Source organism: Neoarius graeffei, chromosome 8 (genome assembly GCF_027579695.1).
Source record: "Neoarius graeffei isolate fNeoGra1 chromosome 8, fNeoGra1.pri, whole genome shotgun sequence".
NCBI lineage: Eukaryota > Metazoa > Chordata > Actinopteri > Siluriformes > Ariidae > Neoarius > Neoarius graeffei.
Window position 1 is genome coordinate 37279559 of NC_083576.1, and position 22226 is coordinate 37301784.

Consider the following 22226-nt stretch of genomic DNA (forward strand, 5'->3'; position numbering starts at 1 on the left):
ATTAAAATAAAAATGTTGAACATTGCTAGTGACATATAAGGTTATTCATCATAATAAACTTACATGAGGCAAATCTATTCAAGCTACAATTTATGAGTCTATAATTATACTCAGTCTGATCTATTATACCAGAGATTTTCTTCAAAGGGATTTAGTACCTTTTAGGGAAAAATATAACCTCTGGACCAGTAGTGATCCCTCCTACTATCCTGATTTGCATTTGTATAGCATGCAGCATTTTCACTGATATGTGAAAGCCTTCCCTAGACCTAGGAGAGGGGTAGGTGGGGGGGTCAACTGCCAAGCTCCTCCACATCAATTCCTGGCAGTTCCTGGTAATTTTCTGTGCTGCCTCCAAATGCTCATGAACAGTCCTTGACCTGCACTTCCATGATAATTTACAGTGCTGTTTACTGATGAAAAGCTCAATTTTCATTCAGTGAGTCAGCAAAAGACCTCTTTGAGTGGTAACCACTTTGCGTCTGATTGCTTTGCCAACCTTCATCAGTACAACACAGGACTGGCAATGAAATTGTTCCTAAAAGAGGGATCAATACTGATTGTCCATGGCAAAACTGCAGACAAGGGAAAGGCAAGTATTCAGAAATAATTATGCTGTGTGTTCCTTTAGCCTCACTCACTGGCTCAGTTTCAAATTGCTCCATGATCCCGAGACAAGTGCACTACAAAGAGTATGAGATAATGGTTTGTATGCTCCATGTAGTGCACTCTGTGCTCAACACATAGTGGTTTGGAATTCAGCCACTAAAGGCTGGAAAAGCTGCAAAGGTATAAAGCTGAGTTCTGTCAAATTTAATAATTCTCAATAATTTATCGGTTATAGGTCCAGGTCTGGCGGCACGGTGGTGTAGTGGTTAGCGCTGTTGCCTCACAGCAAGAAGGTCCGGGTTCGAGCCCCGTGGCCAATGAGGGCCTTTCTGTGCGGAGTTTGCATGTTCTCCCTGTGTCCACATGGGTTTCCTCCGGGTGCTCCGGTTTCCCCCACAGTCCAAAGACATGCAGGTTAGGTTAACTGGTGACTCTAAATTGACTGTAGGTGTGAGTGTGAATGGTTGTCTGTGTCTACGTGTCAGCCCTGTGATGACCTGGCAACTTGTCCAGGGTGTACCCCGCCTTTCGCCTGTAGTCAGCTGGGATAGGCTCCAGCTTGCCTGCGACCCTGTAGAACGGGATAAAGCGGCTAGAGATAATGAGATGAGATGAGGTCCAGTTCTGGATAGGATGGCATCCGGCTCCAGACTCAGACCTATAACCTATAAATTATTGGGAATTATTAAAAAATTTGACAGACTGTTTCTATTTTTCAAGTGAAGATTTTCTATCTTTTAGTAGCTGAATTCGAAACCACATGCTGAGCACAGCGTGCACTATGTACGGCATACAAACCATGATCTTGTACTTTTTGTAGTGCACTTGTCTAGGGAGCACAGTGCAATTTGGAACTCAACCAGTGAGTGAGACACACACGTGCACACCGGGGAGAAATAGTCAGAGAAACGTAATTTCATATGGCCTGCTCTTAAGAGAAAAATAGACAGCAAAAACAGAGCTTTAAATCAAGAATGGACAGATAGAATGGAAGAATGGACATGTTCATTCTTCCCACAGGCAGTTCAAAACCAGTAGGTTTCATAGATTCCAAGACTATGGCAGTTATTATTGTTTAGTCTAAAACTGGTTGAGACTGTTAAAGGGGACATGCCATACACTTTTCAATTATTTTATATTATTCCCCTAAATGCTTGTGTAATGCTTTTTTTAAGAAATGCCTTGGTTCTTTTTTTCTCATGAAGTTTTAGCATGAATTTTTGGTGTGTAGACATTTAAATATCTAAATATCTTCACACCGGTTGGCTAATATCCAACTTGTCAGTCCTGCGTACTTTGGTACATGCACTTGAAGGACTCTCAGGCGCGTTCCGGACTGCGTGCGCGCTGAGCGGACTCTCACATGTGTGCTGATAATGAGGCTCACCTGCACATGATCAAGAGGCATAAGCATATATAAAGCCTATATAAAGACTAAGAAAATGCACGTTCAGTGTGAAGTATTACAGCATGTCAGTCGCGCATTACCGAGCCTTTTCTTCCTGTGTTGTTTTCCTGGTTTTCTGATTCCTGTGCCTGTTCCTTGTGCCTGTTTTCTCACTGCCTGTAATATCCTGTTTGCACCTCACCCAACCTTTTGCTAGTTTTCACATTTACGAGTTTGCCTGCCGACTTTGGATTGTTTGCATGTGTGTATTTTCACCATTGTTAATAAACATTCTTCTGCACTTGCATCCATCTCCTACCGCATCTCTGACAGAATACTTCGCTCAAACAATGGATGCGGCAGAGGCATTCCAGTACGCCGTTCCATGCATCTACCGGGTTTCTGTATCTCAGCCCCTAGCCTGTTTTTTCCAGCGTCATATTGGAATGGAAGCCTTAGCACCATACTATGGAATATATCATCCTGGGGGATTCAGCTTACAGTGTAGCATTTTCTATGTGGACCTCAAAGAAACCAATCCACCAGAACCTATCTGGGTAAGCTTCATGATCACTTTTATTGCTGGATGACCATGCTGATGGGTGGATTACCTCATCTAAGTAGCGCATCCTTGTCTTCGGAGCTCACAAACTTTTTTAGACTTGCTCAAGTTTATGAATCATTAGAAGGGGAGGATCCCCATGAAAATTTTTGGAAGGGAGCTATCATGCCTGGGGCCGACACAGCAGCAACATAGGAGGCCATTGTTCTATAGCACCTCCTAAAGGCTGTCAGTCTAGAGCCAGTCCCACAGCCCATTCCACAATTTATCCCAGAACCAGCACCTAAACTAGAACCAGCACCTAAACTAGAACCAGCACCTGAACCAAAACCAGTCTCACAGCCTGCATCAGAGCCAGCACCTGAACCAATGCCTGAACCAGAGCTAGAACCAGAAGCAGTGCCAGAGCTGGAACCTGCATCAGAGACAGAACCAGAGCAAGAACCCAAGCCAGAGCTAGGACAAGAACCAGAGCTTGCATCAGAACCAGAACCAGCACCTGAGCCAGAACCAGTTCCTCAGCCTGCATCAGAGCCAGTATCATAACCAGAGCACCAGCAGAGTCATTACCAGCACCAGAACCAGCACCAGTGTCTGCTGCAGAACCAGTGCCAGCATCAGAGTCAGAGCCAGCACCAATGTCTGCTCCAGAACCAGCGTCGGAGTCAGAGTCAACTCCAGTGCCAGAGCCAGTGACAGTGTCTGCTCCAGAACCAGTGTCAGCACCAGCATCAAGGCCAGCACCAGCATTAGAGCCAGAGCCAGCACCAGAATTGGAGTCTGCTCCAGAGCCAGTGCCAGAGTCAGCTCCAGTGTCAGAGCCAATGCCTGTGTCAGCTCCAACATCAGAGCCAGTGCCAGCTCCAGTGCCACAGTCAGAGCCAGTGCCAGAACCTGAGCCTGTTCCAGAACCAGTGCCAAAGGATGATGGAGCGACCTCTGCCTCAGCTGGCTATGAAGACATTGTTGTCCTGTTGCCGCCTGGCTATGAAGACATTGTCGTCCTGCTGCCGGGTCCTGACCAGGACTGAAGCAATGTGCAGACAGAACTCAAGCCCATGCCTGAGTCTAGTCCAAGGTCCAGTCCAGAGTTCAAGCCCATGCCCAAGTCCAATCCAGAGCTTGAGCTCATGCTTGAGTCCATGCCATATCCAGAGCTTGAGCCCAAGTCCATTTCACAGCCCAAGCCATGTCCAGAGCTCAAGTCCAGTCCAGAGTCCAAGTCATCTCCAGAGCTCGAGCCCACTTCAAGTCCAGAGTCTGAGTCATCTCCAGAGCTCAAGTCCAGTCTAGAGTTCGACCCCACTTCCAGTCCGGAGTCCGAGTCAAGTCCAGAGTCTGAGCTCGCGTTCAGCCCAGAGTCTGAGTCATCTCCACAGCTCGAGCCCGAGTCCAGTCCAGAGCCTGAGTCCAGTCCAGAGCTCGAGCCCAAGTCCAGTCAAGAGCCTGAGTCATCTCCAGAGCTCAAGCCCAAGTCCAATCCAGAGCTCAAGCCTGAATCCACTCCAGAGGCAAAGTCATCCCCAGAACTCAACCCCACTTCCAGTCCAGACCCCAAGTCTTCTCCAGAGCACATGCCCACTCCAAGCCCAGAGTCCAAGTCCTGTCCTGAACCTGAGCCCAAACCCCTGCCTGAGCCAAGTATCCGGTGCCACATCGACCTAGAGCTGTGCGCTGATGGCACGGCAGCCAATGTCAGGCCTTCATCCCCAGGGCCAGAAAAGATGGATTTTCGCTGGGAGGAGTCTGTTAGTCCTGCGTGCTTTGGCGCATGCAACTGAAGGACTCTCAGGTGTGTTCCGGACTGCGTGCATGCCAAGCGGACTCTCACACATGCACTGATAATGAGGCTCACCTGCACATGATCAAGAGGCATCAGCATACCTCTATAAAGACTAAGAAAACGCAGGTTCAGTGTGAAGTATTACTCCATGTCAGTCGCGCATTATCAAGCCTTTTCTTACTGTGTTGTTTTCCTGGTTTTCTGATTCCTGTCCCTATTCCTTGTTCCTGTTTTCTCGCTGCCTGTGATATCCCATTTCTACCTCAACCAACATTTTGCTAGTTTTCACATTAACGAGCTTGCCTGATGATCTTGGATTGTCTGCCTGTGTGTATTTTCACCATTGTTAATAAACATTCTTCTGCACTTGCATCTGTCTCCCACTGTGCCTCTGACACAACTGTGTCATCCACACCCACAGATTCCATTAGCCAAACAGAGTGAATCTATTTAGAAATTTGAATGTTAAAGGCATGCCCCCAAAAATAGCTTGTTTCATTCTAGGGCCAAATCATAGGGTTGTAAATGGGCATGTAAAACTACATTTGGTTATTGTTCGCCACAACTTGTTATATACATTCTATTTCAACTTTGAAAACATCAATTTAGGTATTTGTTTAGACAATTTAAAATACTGAATAAATGCATTTAGTGGCATCTTTAAAAGTACCTTTTTGTCTACACATATTTAACTAGAGTTATTTTATATAATTTAAAAAACTAGAAAGTGCACTCTCTGAAGTTAATGCAGAGTGAGTGTGCTGAGCAGCATCAGCAAAATCAAACTTCATGTGTTTGCTATGGTGTAAGAACTGGTTGCTAGTGGGTTGGTAGTTGGTTGCTGTGATATAAGAGGTGCTAGGGAGTTTCTAGGTAGTTGCTAAAGTATACAAGGCAGTTGCTAGCATAGTAACATGCGAACATGTTAACAACTAACATGCTAACAGCTAACATGTGAACATGCCAAGGCTAACATGCTAACTACTAGCATGCTAAAACACTAACAGGTAGCATGGTAACATGCGAACATGCTAATATGTTAAGGCTAAAATGCTAACAGCAAGCATGATAACATGTTAAGGCTAACATGCTAACTGCTAGCATGTTAACATGCTAATGGCTAACCTGCTGTATGTGTTTCATGAAGTTTGGGCAGTTAGTGAAAAAAACTGGATGGAGACTGAAAGTTAATTCATTTGAATGGGGGCAAACATGAATACAAGTGAATGGGGGAAAGGGATCAGTGAAAAGAAAGGAAAAAATGAGCGTGGGTCATAACTGATTGCATGTATGTGTTGGGCCTGAGGTATCACATGAAGTTTGGTGGGTCTCCAATGAAGGCTGTTTAAGCAGGACGATTTAATTTGCGAGCCCCATTAATTTTCTATGGGGAAAAAATGACAGAAAAATGATAAGAATGAGAGAATGGGTGTATCTATCCAAAAGCTGTATACAAGCACACCATTCCCGATCATATCGCACAGTTCACTGTATAACATAAACAAAATGTGCAACTGTGTTTTACAGGTATAACGTAATGTGTATGATGCTGCATGATGATGATGGGTATTGGGAGGAAATAACACTGAGTGCTTTGCTATTGGTCATGCTGGGTTCTGTGTTCCTGCCTCATTTTTGTAGAATGGAATAATCTAGTGAAAAAATGAAAAAAGAAAATGTTTTTGATCATGTTTTTAAGACATTCAGAAAATTCATTGGTCTCTGTGTGTATTTGATTAGTGATAGTGCAATGCGCAACACTATTGATATTCTTTAGTTGTATTCTTCTGAAAAGGATACTATTGTTATTCTCCACTTAAACCCCCGAAGCTAACAGATGTCATGGAGCTTCATAACATTCTGCAAAAAAAGTCCTCAAAAGTAAAAAAAAAAAAATTATATATATATATAAAACTTATCATGGGATAATTAGAGGAGGCCACCCCCTGCTTTTACCTGGATACCTGGAACACTGAAGATTATCACAAGCTGCTCAGTGGAAAGCTCCATATGGTGTACATTTGGTCTGACAAGGAAAAGTGGGCTTGTATGACAGCGTATACTGTCATATGTCATTAGATGACCATTGGAAGGTGCTGCTATGCTTGATCCTCACTGCCTCTATGTCCATATATGTCCAGTGTCCACAGGTTGTGATATTAGTTTTAAGAAAATGTTCATAGTATGGGATAAAATGCAGTATACACAGGACTATGGAATAAAATGAAAATAATTGTCAGCTGCTGTATGCAATGTTATTAGATAAAAATCTAAAATGATACATGAATATATAAAAGCTACACTGAGGAAGGGTAAATTTTAGTATTGGTGGGAATTCAGTTGGAACAATTATTGCTAATTTGTGCAATACTGCTTAATTTGTGTTAACAAAGCATTCTTTAATGTTTAACCATTAACTACCTGCAAGGCAGAGTTGTCACAACATCACACCTCATAAAGGAATCTAAGCAAACAACACAGCTACTCTCTTCTGCTTCAACTTCCTGCAAAGACATTCATTTACATATTATTACTACTTAGTAATAGTTATAAAATTATACTTAGTAACTTAGTAATTGATTATTGCTGTGAGAAAATACCGGATCAGTTCGCCGAAGAGTCCGAACTTCTAATTTGGCAACAGCTTTCTCAGCCACTGTTTTAAGCTTTCTCTGTAAAATTATTGAGAGAAGATGAACTTGTCAATTTTGTAAATTGTTTAATTCATTTCAATAATTATTTAAATATTTAAAATCTTAAGTTTTAAAAGAATAAAAATTCAAATAAGTTTTAAGAGAATAGTTTTGGAAAAAGTTTAAATAAACTCTATTCTGAAAAAGCAACAAGGAAGTAGGCTGAGTAGACTTTCCCCATTGCTATAATTTTGAGAAAACAATTAATGAACAAAGAAACTATTCCTATTCTGGTTTCCTGAAGTAACAAAGTTGATATTGCAAGGTATAATCCTGCAACCTTAAATCAGGGGGCCAACATACAGTGCATTCACTGCTATAAAGCATGGTAATAGATAGATAGATAGATAGATAGATAGATAGATAGATAGATAGATAGATAGATAGATAGATAGATAGATAGATAGATAGATAGATAGATAGATAGATAGATAGATACTTTTTTAACTGTAGGACTAATTCTGTGGATAAATAGAAATGAGGCAGAATGACCATTTCAGAAATAAAAAGCTCAGTGTGAAACTGATGAGTATGAGGTTTTTTGTTTTGTTTTAAAGATATTTAACTTATTCTGAAAGCTGAAAAGCTGGTAAATGCCTAACCTGCTGGATCCGAAGCTGTCGATTTTGGTAGAACCTACTAATGACTACAAAGATGAAATAGCCCAGAATAATGACTGTTATGCCAAAGAAGATTAAAGACACAATGTAAATCCATAAATGGTTCCAGGACCCATGTCGGTTCGCCACTGCTATGTTCATATAGACTTCAATCCCGCTCTCAATCAGGTTTGTGATGTCCCTGCCCAGGATATTTCCAATCATGATTGCTACTATGTTGCCAGTTCCTGTGGAATAAAAATGAAGAATTCAGAACAGAAATAAACATGATATTAAAAAAGAGAAATGCACAAAAGGTTGGTTTCATTGTTGACAGTGTTTTATGTTCAATCATTTTTCCTATAAACTTTTAATAATTCATGACAATAAAAAGGCTTATTGGAGAAGTCTATTAAGACTTAAATTGGACATTTTCAGTTTATTTTTAATGATCAAAGAATACTTGCAACACTACTGGACAATTTTCCATGATAACTTGCAATCTTATATCTTAATATGCAAGAATGTATATTATGAAATTATAAACTGAGTATAATACCATTGAAGGTTGCAGCTTGGGTCTTTTATTTAACTATTTATTAACTATGTGTGTGAATACAGGGATAGACATGCAATGTGCCACCATAGTTTATATGGTCTGAATATCGGCTAGTGACAGCCCGAAGCCCAATGTGAATTTGCATTGGAGCAGAGCGAAGCAAAGCGCGCACTCGCAGTGGAAGGACGCTCATGCTTGGAGTGGAGGGGGGCACCATACTGAAGAGAATATGGCAATGCATCAACCCGACTCTTGATGGCTTTTGCAACCACACAGTACCTGATTGTAAGTGCAAGGCAATGTATCTCAAACACTTGACCACCAGACAATGAAATTTGTATCTTTATTCACATAAGATAGATGGCTTTTTATCCAGTGCTTATTTTTAATTTGCTTTTTTTTTAAATAATGTGGGATTATTTCAGACCCTCCAGGATTTTGCGAGGTTGCGATTTGCAATTTCAATGCAAATTCAACCAATCCCCGCGAATTCAGGGCGGTGTTGCAATTATATCCAATCACCGCAACTTTCCCGCAAATTTGACCAATCGTTGACGTCGTCTTGAGGTGACATCGACAAACTAGCAAGCAGTGTTGCCAGATTGGGCGGTGACCCTCCCAATTGGGCGGTTTTAAGTGCATTTTTGGCGGGTTTTGAACATGTTTTGGGCATAGACTATAAACATAGACACCGCCTTCCGCGTAGAATCATACGTCATCCTCGCCGCCATATTGGATGTGGCAAAGTGGAGAATAAAGATGCCTCATTCGTGTGCTGTGTTTAACTGTACCAACAGGTTTACCGTCCAAACGAGATCACATGGGATTACCTTTCACAGGTGAGACTGGAAACTTTTCATTGTATTTGGTCATCATAATGTAATTTTACGAACAGATTTTTCTGACTTTGTGGCTAATATGAAGTTTCGCGCATAATAGCCGCTCGGTGAAACCTGTCTCCAAACAACGAATATAATATAATTTATTTCATAGCCCACCCAACCAATTTCACCACCAGCTGTCAGATGGTGATGGCACACTCAAAAATAGAAGAGATTGGAAGCATGTCGTGGAGCAATCCCATTGTAATATGGTTTAATTGAATTTTTTTCCATATAGCACTGTATATTGCAAAAATTGTTTTTGGAGACATTTTATAGCCTATCTGCACGGCATTTAATGAAAGTGATGGGGAGACGGCACGGCACGGCTTCAGCAGCTTAAGCACAGCACATTATTCTACACGATCCCCGCTGAGCTGCAAAACATGCCTTGATGTGTAGATATCATTAGTAGCCTACGATAGTAGCAGCAGAATAAAAAAAAACAAGTTTCCAATAGCTTGATTCCGGTATAGGCCTGCTGCATGTTGAGGAAATTTAGGTCACACCTCCCACGGAATATTGACGGGTATTTCGCACACTATTTATAACCATCACATTAAAAGTTATATATGTTGTTTTGATGCCTGTTTGTTTCCCAAATATATACGTGTGTGTCTTAATGGGTGAATAAAAGGCATCGAGTTAAATATTATTGTAGAAAGGGGCTTTATGAAGTTCAGTCCGTTTACTTGCATTGGTTTACGGGGAAGATTTGCCACATCAAATATGGCGGACACTGTGACGTATCCCAGCAATGGGGCCACCAGCTCAATGCGGCGTCTATGTTTATATGTCTATGGTTTTGGGCTGGAAAACGTCAGCAGTATCTGGCAACACTGTGTGCGAGTCAGTGTTTATGTAGGCTTAAATTCTGTTTCTGAAAGTGTGTTATGTTTACAGTGAAGGACTGTGTGCACTTTATTTTTTAGTTAATACAAGAAATTAATGGATGCCAACATTTTTGCCAAAATGGTATTCATGGATTAAAGTTTTCCATCGCTACGATGGATTTCCGTCAACTGGGAGCACTAAAGATCAATAATGAGAGTGATGCAGATCCGAGGAAAAAAGGGGGGTAGGCCCATAGGTCTGACACCGATGTGATTTAGAACTTCACCAAGCTGCTGTGATTGCCTGTTGTTGAACCCTTTCTTGTGCTATGTTTGAGTATATGTAAAGGAATAAGTTGTTGCGCTAGATAGGCCTAAATAAATAAATACAGCCTACACTACTGTCTAGTCCCGGGGAGGCTCGGCGTAGGCAGCGAGCCACGGTGCTCGGCTTGAGTTTCATTTCTATCGGCGGCTCCAGCCCGACCTTGCACGCTCGTAACTCGGCCAGGGGAGGTCCCAGCCTCTCCAAACTTGGCAGCCAGCGACCTCTGCCCTCTCCCCAATGAACCAGCGCTGCCAGGGCGGGCCAGCCCCGCGCCTCGGGACACGATTCAACCCGAGACTAGCCGCAGCGCTCCGCATCAGTTTCCTTTTAACGGCGGCTCCACTGATGAAACAATTTGGCTGTCCTACTACTAGGCAACTACTTGCCTACTACTAATACTAGGCCTATTGTAGTAGTAGTAATAATAATGATATTTGCCTATTGAAAGGTGATCAGGTGAAAAATCTAAACAGCCCTGTTGAAGCCGCAGCAAGATCTATGCTATTAAGCCTTTTGTAGGTTAAACAGGCTTCGGCAGACAACGTCCTGGAAAGGCTGTGTTTTTCTTTGGTTTGATTAGCCTACGATTTAATCTTTAAACATTATGGTTTCAGCAGTTCGCTTAAACATTGGAGGCTGCAGAGTTGGGCTGCAAGATTTCCCGACACTTGTTTAAGATGCCAAACTTCATAGTAAGGAGAAAATAATTCCACAGTATTTAGTGCCTCGTCAGTCTCAAAAATTAATAGTGAAGGACCAACGCGAATTAAGTCCCAAAAAAAATCTTCAAAAAACATTTTCAAAAAAGTCCGGAATTGGAAGTCAGTCAGTGGAGTGTAATGAAGTGTCTCATTCACTAAGCACAAAAGGTCAGAAAACAGTGGAGAAAACAGCTATTGCTTAAATAGGCTACTAATGGTTTACATTAGTAATTTAATGTATGTGACAAATAAATTCATTGATTAAATAGATAAAGAAGTGAATACTCCAAAGCTAAAAATTCAGGAAAGTGGCTCCGGTGTCGCAAGTGCACAAGAACAGTTATTTGAAAGTTAACCTAATGAATTTGTGCGTGCGCGTGCGATTTCATGAAGAACCGGGACAATTGGCATTCGGTGAAAGATTCACACCTATGACTCATTATATTCACGAGTGCCCTCTCGCCCACTGCTGCTTCGTTTTCCCGATTTACACGAGTGTCTGAAGATGGAGTTTTCAGAAATCTCCACTCTGCCCAGAGTTTGCAAAAGTAGCTGTTTTCAGTGACTGAAACCTCCGTATAGGTGTGAATGAGAGGTGCAACCGAATAAATAAATATGCGTCTTTTTTATCCGGCTACATGTAGGCTATCACTGCGCAAAGCCTCTAATGTTGAAATGGTAGTAATATTAGTTAAAATAATATTAGGCTAATTTCCACATTAATTGGTAAAATGGCCCAAGGGATGTGATGGGGGGATGGCCGTTTTATAAGGGGGATGATTTGAGATTTTTATTTCAGAAGGGGGATACCTCCCCCCACATCCCCCCCTCAACTCGAGTACTGTGTATAAGGCCATATTTCACCTGACATAGGCCCTTTGATTTCCATCACTAGAGCACGTCAAATTACTTTTGGTTTTGCCAGCATGGACGCGCGCTTCTTTTAAATGAAGGCACAGATGTGTCAAACATCGACAAAATGGTAAAGAATAAGTGGAGATGGGCTTGGCGAAATGAAATGGGCGATAATGGCAAGCTCCTGCTGCAGTGCCAAGGAAAAAGAAACAAAAACAGGCATCAGGTGTTGCCAAACTAGATGCCTTTGGCTTCACTGCGAAGAAGCAGAAAAAGTGAACTTTCACTTTACTTTTCTTGTTTCCTGGCTTTATTTCAACAGATTTTCCTATTTTTCTTTCTGTTCCACTCTTCTGAAAGCATGGTTCAAGTTCGACTGCACTTGCACTTTTCTCTGAACCACTGCTGTGCATTACTAAAGTATTGTTGAAATAAATTTGCACTTTGCGCTGAAAACTTGATGTTTCATCATAAATAGCCAGTAATGACAATGGTAAAGTCTTGCCTTAGCTTTAGTCATTTGTTAAAATTATGTAAATGTACTATAAGTAGGGGCCTAGGGGATAATGGACAACACGGCGTTTAAAATTTGACGCATCGCTGACGTGGTAGGGGCCAACGACATGGAGCTTTTTTTTTTCAGTCAGATGATTTTTTTTTGCTTTAATCCATGGGTATTTTATTTTCCATTGTTTAGGCAGCTTCAGCATCATACTGTGAGATTCTGTTCAAATTGTTTTTTTTTCTTCTATGAAGCCTGAGCCATTTATTTTATTAGTTTATAATTATTGTTTAATTTAGTCTTCAGGAGAGACTGCCTGCACACAGTACTAGTATTAATAGTTTTTTTTTCTTACATGAAAGCTGAGACATTTATATTATATTTTAAGGTAACTTCATCTTGTGCTGTGAGGTTCTATGCACTTTAACTTTTGAACCAACAGGTGCATTTGGATAAGTAAAGCCTATTTTTCTGCATTTTTGTAGTCCTGGTAATCTTTTATATTGGTAAAGTTGTTTATAGGACCATTTCTCAGTGTCTTTGTTCTTTTAATCAATAGTTTTTCAGTAATAACTTAATATTTAACATATCACTCAATTTTAATCACAAAAAGAGAAAATCGCAGCAATTTCTCGCAACTTTCACTTCCTTCCACAATGTAATCCCAACAAAAACCTAAAACACTGCAACTTTCATCGCAATTTTTTTGGAAACCCCCCCGCAACATCAGACATTTTAGCCCACAATCACAAAAAAGGCCCACGAAATCCTGGGGGGACTGTTATTTACTCACACATTTTACACTCATTGGGAACTCGACTTTTAGGCAGTGCCTAAATATATTCCAACACTGTCCATGGAAAAGGGATGCAGGCAATGCAAGCCAATTAGCTAGAACAGTGTGTGTGTGTGTGTGTGTATATATATATATATATATATATATATATATATATATATATATATATATACATACACACACACACACACACAGGGCTCGAAATTCGCGGTGGTCCGGTCACCCGAGGCGACTTAATTTGTCATTTGGCGGGTAATTCCTGTCACTAGCCAGCCCGGCTGGCTAGTTGAAAATAAAAATATATATATATGAAGTGAAGATTCAGAGACACCATCAACTAAAGCCGCCACATATTAAGCGGGTGCCATGTCTGTGTTAATCGATGTGTTTATCGGCAGGACGGAAAATACCGAAGAATTCCGAATCATATTGTGTACAAGTCAGGCTGTCGGTTTTTTCACTACTGCGCATGCATATAACGCATCTCGTTGAATATCGCGGGAATCACGTGTAGTATTGGACCAGGTGGGTGGAGCACAGAAGCACGGCAGGCCAGAACTGAGTTCTCAATGAACTATTTATTGCTAGCTTTTCTCACACACACACGTGTTCTGGTTGGGGAGAGAGAGCTCTCTTTCTCTTGTCTCTCTCCTCTTTTATAGGGCACGGTCACTGGGGAAGACACACAAACACAGGTTAATCCCCATCAGGTGCAATGATTCCACCACTTACCTTCCCTGACTCCGCCCTCCATTCACAGACCGACGCTTGGCCACGCCCCCGCTGCCCCATCAAATTATCAAATTCAATAGATGTGGCCATGTTATCGCCCATTTAAACACGTGTTTTTTTGTTGTTTACATCTACATCTGCCAAAGCTATGTTGCGATGTGGAATTTTCTGAAAGGTGTAAAGAAACCGCCAGAGACAGGGACAAAGCGACCTCGGTCTGAAGAGGAGAAAAAGGCCGCCGATAAAGCGTACGGGAAGGAGAAACGACAAAGGACTTATCAGCAAACATGGGAGCAGGGTAGGCCTTGGCTGCGATACGATTTTTATGGAATAATTAATTTTTTTCAAGTTGATTCCTAGTCAATATGAAGCTCCTAATGCTTTCTCTCTGATAAATGGTTAAATACAGAAAGCATGTTGGACATATTTTGGGTGCTATAGTCATGATAGTAAGTATATTTGTTTTCAATACTCATACACCAAGTTGCCAAGTTTTCCAATATATTATTATTTGTTGATATTATATTATGCTCTGTGTTGTTCTCATTTATGTATTTAACAACAGTATCAAAATACTCGGGTCTTGAAATAAATGCACATTAAGGCCAATTTATGCTGACAACCCAGTCCTCGCAGACAGCGTCACAGATGGCGTCTGCGTAGCCCCCCCACCTTCGCAGACGCTCTGCGCACACCTCCCAAAATTTGTGACCACCGCAGACAGCCTCGCAGACAGCGTCGCAGACAAGAGGGCTCTGATTGGTCCACTCTACATCCGCTGTACACGCACTTCCGCTTCCCTACTTCCCCGGTTTGGTTTGTTTTCACGACCGCCATTTTTAAAAACACGAGCGAAGATGGAGCAGCACAAAGAGCGGTTGATCGAGGAAGTGAGGAAGTATGTGCATCTATACGACTCCAGTTCAAGTCATTATAAGGACAGCGCATACTCCAATAATTCGTGGAGGTTGATATCGCAGAATCTGGGCATGGATTCGATCGAGTACGCGAGGAGGTGGAAGAACCTGCGCGACAAGTTTGTTCGGCAGCGAAAGGCAATGATGACCAAAAAGAGCGGGAATCCGGGTGGGAAAAGGGTCCCACCTTTTTACATTTTTATGTCCTGGCTGGAGCCTTACGTAAAGCATAGGAAAACATCTTCAAATTTCCCTTCAGAGGTAAATATCGTATCACTTTGTACTTTATCATGTGCCTAGCCAGGTAGAATGAGTGAGCTAGCTTGCTAGCTAGCTGGAGTGAGTGAACAAGGCACTATCCTTTGTTGTCGTGGCACAGATAGTGCTTCTTGTAGTTTGAACAAAAAAAACCCCAAGCTAATGTTTGGTGAATGTGGCGCCAATGCTCTGTGTTTTGAGTTTGGGTAAAAAATACGAAGCTACAGTAGCCAAGCTTCCCAGATACAATGCTGTGTACATGCAGTACGCAGCGCCTGCAGTTTGTGAAAACAAAAGGCAGGTTACCATTTGTGTATTGTGACGCCAATGCTTGTATTTCCAGTTTAGCCAGTACCATAGCGAGTGTAAAAAGTGACTGGATGAGAATATGGCAAACAATGTGTACTACATTTCACTTGTGCAGTGGTGCTATTCATGCATCTACACTACAGCATGATCTGTACAATGACCAGCTACATAGACAATGACCAATTGATTGTTTTTCGTTAACAGGCACAGTCATCACAGGAGACATCCTCAAATTTCTCTTCAGAGGTAAATATCGTTTCACTTTTTACTTTATCATGTGCCCAGCCAGGTAGAATGAATGAGCTAGCTTGCTAGCTAGCTGGAGTGAGTGAACAAGGCACTATCCTTTGTTGTCGTGGCATAGATAGTGCTTCTTGTAGTTTGAACAAAAAAAAAAACAAGCTAATGTTTGGTGAATGTGGTGCCAATGCTCTGTGTTTTGAGTTTGGGTAAAAAATACGAAGCTACAGTAGCCAAGCTTCCCAGATACAATGCTGTGTACATGCGGTACGCAGCGCCTGCAGTTTGTGAAAACAAAAGGCAGGTTACCATTTGTGTATTGTGACGCCAATGCTTGTATTTCCAGTTTAACCAGTACCATAGCGAGTGTAGAGACTGGATGAGGATATGGCAAACAATGTGTACTACATTTCACTTGTGCAGTGGTGCTATTCATGCATACACTATAGCATGATCTGTACAATGACCAGCTACATAGACAATGACCAATTGATTGTTTATTGTTAACAGGCACAGTCATCACAGGAGACAGACTCCAGTTCTGGTTCCTCTTCGCCCACTCGGACCCTGGAGTCATTGTATGCCTCCCAGCCTGTGCCTTCCACCTCAGCTGCGCTCTCTGTGCACTCTACACTGCTGTGCCCTGTGCCCCCTGCCTCACCAACTGTGACTGTATCTACAGCACGTCTGCCCCCTGCCTCACCAGCTGCGGCCGAGTCTCCAGCACGTCTGACTCCAGCCTCACCTGCTCCGTCTGTGCAGCCAGCGCCCCAGCGAGTGGCGGCCAGACACTGCAAATACAGGTGCACAGAGGACTCTGGTCTTCAGCCGGACATACAGGCACACTTGGACCGACTGGTTGAAAGTCGGCAGATACTGCAAAGCAGTCTGGTGCATGATGACTGCTCTTCCTTTGCAACGCTGTGTGCGGACCTGCTGAGGAAGATCCCAGAGGGCAGAAGGGAGGAGTTCATGAGGAACCTCCTCAATCTGGCTTATGATGAAGTGACTCGGGTACGGGCAGAGGCACGGGCACAGAACTGACAGGGTCTGTGTTTACATTTTTTTCACCGTTTTTACAACATGCCACTTTATTTTCATCTATTTACATGTTCAGAATTTATTTGCATTTTCAACATTGTCATTTGCCTTTTTAAACCTAGTTATACATTGTTATATTTTGTTGTTACTGTTGAATTTGCCTTTTTACCCCTTGCCACTTTATTTCTATTTTCATCTATTTACATGTTCAGAATTTATTTGCATTTGCAATATTATTTCCCTTTTTACACCTTATTTATACATTATAGTTTGTTATATTTTGTTGTTACTGTTCTATTTGCCTTTTCATACCATGCCACTTTATTTTCATCTAGTTACATGTTCAGAATTTATTTGCATTTTCAACATTGTCATTTCCCTTTTTAAACCTTAGTTATACATTATATATACATTAGTTTGTTATATTTTGTTGTTACTATTTTGTTGTTACTGTTCTATTTGCCTTTTTACGCCTTGCCACTTTATTTCTATTTTCATCTATTTATATGTTCAGAATTTATTTGCATTTGCAATATTATTTCCCTTTTTACACCTTAGTTATACATTACAGTTTTATATTTTGTTGTTACTGTTCTATTTGCCTTTTTACACCATGCCACTTTATCTATTTACATGTTCAGAATTTATTTGCATTTGCTATATACATTGTTATAGTTTGTTGTTACTATTCTATTTGCCTTTTTGCACCTTGCCACTTTATTTCTATTTTCCTTTTTTATCTATTTACATGTTCAGAATTTCTATTTGCATTTTGTATTTTCACACCTTGTCATTGTTGTACATTGTTATATTTTTTTATATTTGCCTTTTTACTCCTCGTCATTGCTCTTTGGAAAATAAAAACAAATATTTTTGGAAAAGGTGTCTTTATTATTCTGAAATACCAATTTGTAAAAGTCAACCCATGGAAATGTTATCACGTTTGAACATCAGAACTGTCTTTTCTGTAACATCATACAAAGAATATTAAAGTTGAGGCCATTTATGAGGGCCATCACTCCTCAAGTGTTCCAAGCGTGCCACAAGTCACCATCTCGTTCTGCCATGGTACAGATCTGTTTTCAGTCTGGAAGAAAGACATGAGGTCATTCCTCACAGCCATAGATGCTCTGGTGGCGCGGGCTCTGGACATCCTTGATGGGCCAACAGGCTCCATGTTGGAGTCCCCGGTGACTTCAGCTCGCCACTCACCAGGCCTCACAGACCCAGCTCTGTCCATGTCTGCAAAGCTGGCCGGTATGTACCAGGACTCTTGGCTTGCCACCTCGTCTGTGTGGGTGAGGTAGTTGTGCAGCACCACACAAGCCTTCACCACATGCACAACTTTGTCAGGGAGAAACTTCACTGGCCGTCCAAGAATCCTCCACCTTGCAGCCATGATGCCAAAGGTGTTTTCAATCACCCGTCTGGCCCTGCTGTGTCAGTAATTGTAGATTTGCTTGTCTCACGACAGATTCGTTCCTGCATTGAGGGAGGGGAGACAACGAAACACATTATTGCACTGCATGTAGATTGTAGAACATTCAATTTTACTTTTGTTTACATGGTGTAGACGGTCACTGCAATCATGGCTATAACATAATTTAGCATTCCACTTGTTAACATAGAAGGCGTCAGGAAATGCAGTAGACCATTGAATAATTGTTTCAGTTTACATAGCAGACACGGTCACACATACCTTGAAATGGTCGCATGAGATTGCAGTGGAGGGGGAAAGCAGCATCACCCACAACAACATGTGGTATCTTGACCGCGGTCCCGGGAAGGTCAGCTGGTGGGGGCAGGTTCAGTTTGTGGTCGAGGAGCAAGGACCCAAAGGTACTTTCCCTGAACACCCCACTGTCACTCTCACGTCCGTAGGCTCCGACGTCCACCATTGTGAAACGATACCTTGCGTCACACAGCGCCATCAACACAATGGAGTGGGAGCCTTTATAGTTGAAATAATCGCTCCCTGCTCGCGGCAGAGCCTTGATGGTGACGTGTTTTCCATCGATACTTCCCACACAATTTGGGAAATTCCACAGTCTCCAAAAGTCAGCTGCGATATTTTCCCACATGGCTGTTGTGGGACATGGTAGAAATTCTGGCTGCAGTGCCGTCCACAACGCCTGGCACACCTCGGACAATATCAGCGACACCGTGCTAGACACTAGCTTGTAGCTTGATGCGATGGTCTGCTGGTTTGCGCCCGAAGCCAAAATACGCAGCACCACTGCCAATCTTTGGGGAACATCCACGGGTAAACTGTGCATCATCTGGTGTTGGATGAGGGGCTGTAGACGGCGAACAAGCTTGTCAAACCGACCCGCGGACATCCTGAAATATCTGAAATGCATTTCGTCGTCGTCTCTCAGAGGCCGAACAAGTGTGGCAAATTCTCCAGTTGCTCCCCGAGACTCATTCAAAGGGCGTAAAGCCCACCTTCTACGGCGCTTCCTTCGCCTCTCTGCCAGCTCCTGCACCAGGAGTGTTTCGATTTCTAGATCCTTAAGCTGCATCTCGATCAAAGTGCGGACTCGTCCAGTCGCCATTGTTGTTGGTGTTGAATGACCTGTTGCTCAGTAACCGGACGAACACTCCACTAACCACACCCACCAACTACTCCTAGCGATTTCGCAACTTCGCGCCCCCTTGCGTTGTGGCGGTGAATAACATTGCACACGCCTATACTCCCCGCTCAACGATAAATTACAACTGTCTGCGAAATGCTATCTGCGAAAGCCTTGACGCAAAAGCATGCAGAGGCCCTTAGTCATGAACAATGGTAACTACTCTCTTTTGCGTTATTTTTGACAGAAGTAAAATTCATACATGAACAAATTTTGGCTAGTTGATTTTCTATTTGGCTAGTTACTTTGGAAGGTAACTAGTCTGGCTGGCAGGTGAAAAAATATATGAATTTTGAGCCCTTTATATATATATATATATATATATATATACACACACACCTTTGAATGTCTATTCTGTTCTAGCTAATCGGCTTTCATCTCCTGAATCCCTTTTCCATGGACAGTGTCAAAAGATTGTTGGCACAGCAGTGGGTCTGAATCTAATGTGACCTTTGTAGCCCAAGAACTCGGCCTGGAGATTCCTTTCAAAGCAATTGGGCTCAAAATGGTCCTTACAAACAACAGAATTTCTACAAAAGTAAAGTGTTTCTAAAGTGTAACCTGTTCCCAAGTTGTGTAGCCACTGTTTAGTCATTTATGTTGCTAGTTTATCAGCAGTGGAACACAGAAAAAAATGATTTCCCTTATTAGTACATTTGTTGTTTTTGCAATCTGAGACTTTGCAATCTGAGACTTTGTTGTTTTTGCAATCTGCACTCTGCCATTTTTCAACACACAGGGCTGGCAATGAAATTGTTCCTAAAAGAGGAATCAATCCTGATTGTCCATGGCAAAACTGCAGACAAGGGAAAGGCAAGTATTAAGAAATAATTATGCTGTGTGTTCCTTTGGCCTCACTCACTGGCTCAGTTTCAAATTGCAGCATGCTCCCAAGACAAGTGCACTACAAAGAGTATGAGATAATGGTCTGTATGACAGCAAAAACGTTTTGTACATCTGGCTACACTGCAGTGTCAGGAGCAGCAAGACAATCAACAATACTATGTCATGCTGACCTTTGACTCCACCCACAAAATGGCAATATGGCTGTACCCTGAAGGAAGCAGGAATACAAAATAATTTTAAAGCACTGCTTTATGCTACACAGTGTGACAATACAGGGTAATCAAAAGGCATTTGTGGAAAATATGTAATATTTCCAGCCTATGTTTATTTTTCACTGTGGGTACCCTTTAACACAATACCCTTTCACACCAGGCTTTTAGATAGAGGGGCGTCTGGGCGTCTTTTCGACGCCCTGTACTGAAAAAAACAAGAAATTGGACGCCCTACTTTTTAGTACGACGCCCTAAAGACGCCCTAATATTTCCGCCCGTGTTATGTCCGGTAACTTAGCTGAATATGTTAAAAAATCGCCGAGTCTGAGCTTTCCGAGGATCTACAAGCTTTGTTGACACCGCCATTTTGGAAATTTCAGAAGTCTCGCTTTGACAGCTGTCTTTCCCGAAGACGCCCAGGGTTACCATAGCAACAGCACGAGCCCAGAGTACAAAATATAGGCACCCGCCGCAGAGCTACAGAAACACGCGTTTCTATGGCTGCACTAATTTCAAAGTTGTGAGAGCCCTCGTTATAAATAAATGGGTTATTAAATAAATTTGGTGTACAAAGCACTTGTAATATGCGTTCCCAGAGCAGAGGGGGAAAAGATGTATGCCTAGGAGACACTGGCATAAATATCCAGGCAATATAGCCGTAGACTATATTGCCGCAGCTAAATGTGGAATGTAGTCTATAGAAAACCGGCCTTACCTGACATGTTATTTATCCCGAATAAATCCTTTTAACAGTAAATAACACATTTTCATGCAGATTTTCCCAACATTACAGGCTACGTAGTGGAGAGTGTGGTAGTCGAGCCGGCGGGTAGTATTTCTAGTAGGCTAAACAATAATCAAATACGACACGTTCTAAAGGATGCTGGGATTCCAAAGAACGCACGTGAAAAGGACGAACATGAAACTGTTCGTCCTTGGTTTTTACCTTCTAGCTTTGTAATTAATGGGTTTCTATTGAAAAAACGAATACCATTATAATGTTTGAAGACTTAGCCATATTTCCTGTGTGTTTTTTTCTTTGTTATACTAAATCTTTGGACGCTAGCGGCTTTGAAAGCAAAACTGGTCAGCCGGGGTTGGTTGTCACACTGTGTTCGGGGTTGGTTGTCACATGTAATGCAATTGCAATAGGTGCACTACTGACTGAGACAAACACAGCTACAACAAGCTTTATTTATGTAGTATTCTGCGATCAGAAAGCTTTATAGCTAATTTGTCATGCTTAATATGCAACTCCAGCTCAAAAAATCCCAGAAATATACCCATTTTAATAATAATATTCATTAAAAATATACGCAGTTTGCAGTGTATTTTGTTTTGGTGTTCCCAAAGTTGATATTGTATTACCAATCTGTTATACCTACATGTATTTTGAATACATTTTCTTTAACATTTTTACATAATTCTCAACCCCCTAAAACACTCGTGCCAGCGGCGCTCAACGCGCCGCTACACCTCGCCACATACAGTGACACCTGCAAAAAAGTTAGACTCCCTAAAAAAAAATCCTGCCTAAAAGCCTGTTTCACACTGCATCCATAAATGCAACCTGAAACTGTATTATGCAAGGAGGAAGCCATTCATCAATTCTCTGCAGAAGTGCCACTGATTTCTCTGGGGCCTGAACTCATCTCAGACAGCCTGAAAGACAGTGGAAACATGCTCTGGTCAGAAGAGTCTAGATTTCAGCTTGTTTTGGGGAAAACCAGATGTCATGTTCTATGTGCCAAAGGTGAACATGACCATCCAGTTTGTTATCAGAGGAAGGTTCAAAAGCCAGCATCTGTGATGGTATGGTGGGCATCAGTGCCCACGGCATGGATGAGTTGCATGTGTGTGAAGGTACCATTGACATGGAGGCATATATTGGGATTTTAGAGAGGCATACAGTACTGTGCAAACGTCTCAGGCAAATGTAAAGAAATGCTA

General features: G+C 42.1%; 1 protein-coding gene across 1 annotated transcript in view; it reads right to left on the reverse strand.

Annotated features, from left to right (window-relative positions):
• The window catches only part of LOC132890601 (RING finger protein 148), a 68088-nt gene that overhangs the window by 35211 nt on the left and 10651 nt on the right, over positions 1–22226 (reverse strand). The window contains exons 2-4 of the mRNA XM_060927622.1: positions 7637–7881; positions 6942–7013; positions 6763–6845 (exon numbers count right to left, since the gene is read on the reverse strand). Of these exons, the coding sequence (XP_060783605.1) occupies positions 6763–6845; positions 6942–7013; positions 7637–7881 (400 nt within the window). The remainder of the gene's footprint in view (positions 1–6762; positions 6846–6941; positions 7014–7636; positions 7882–22226) is intronic.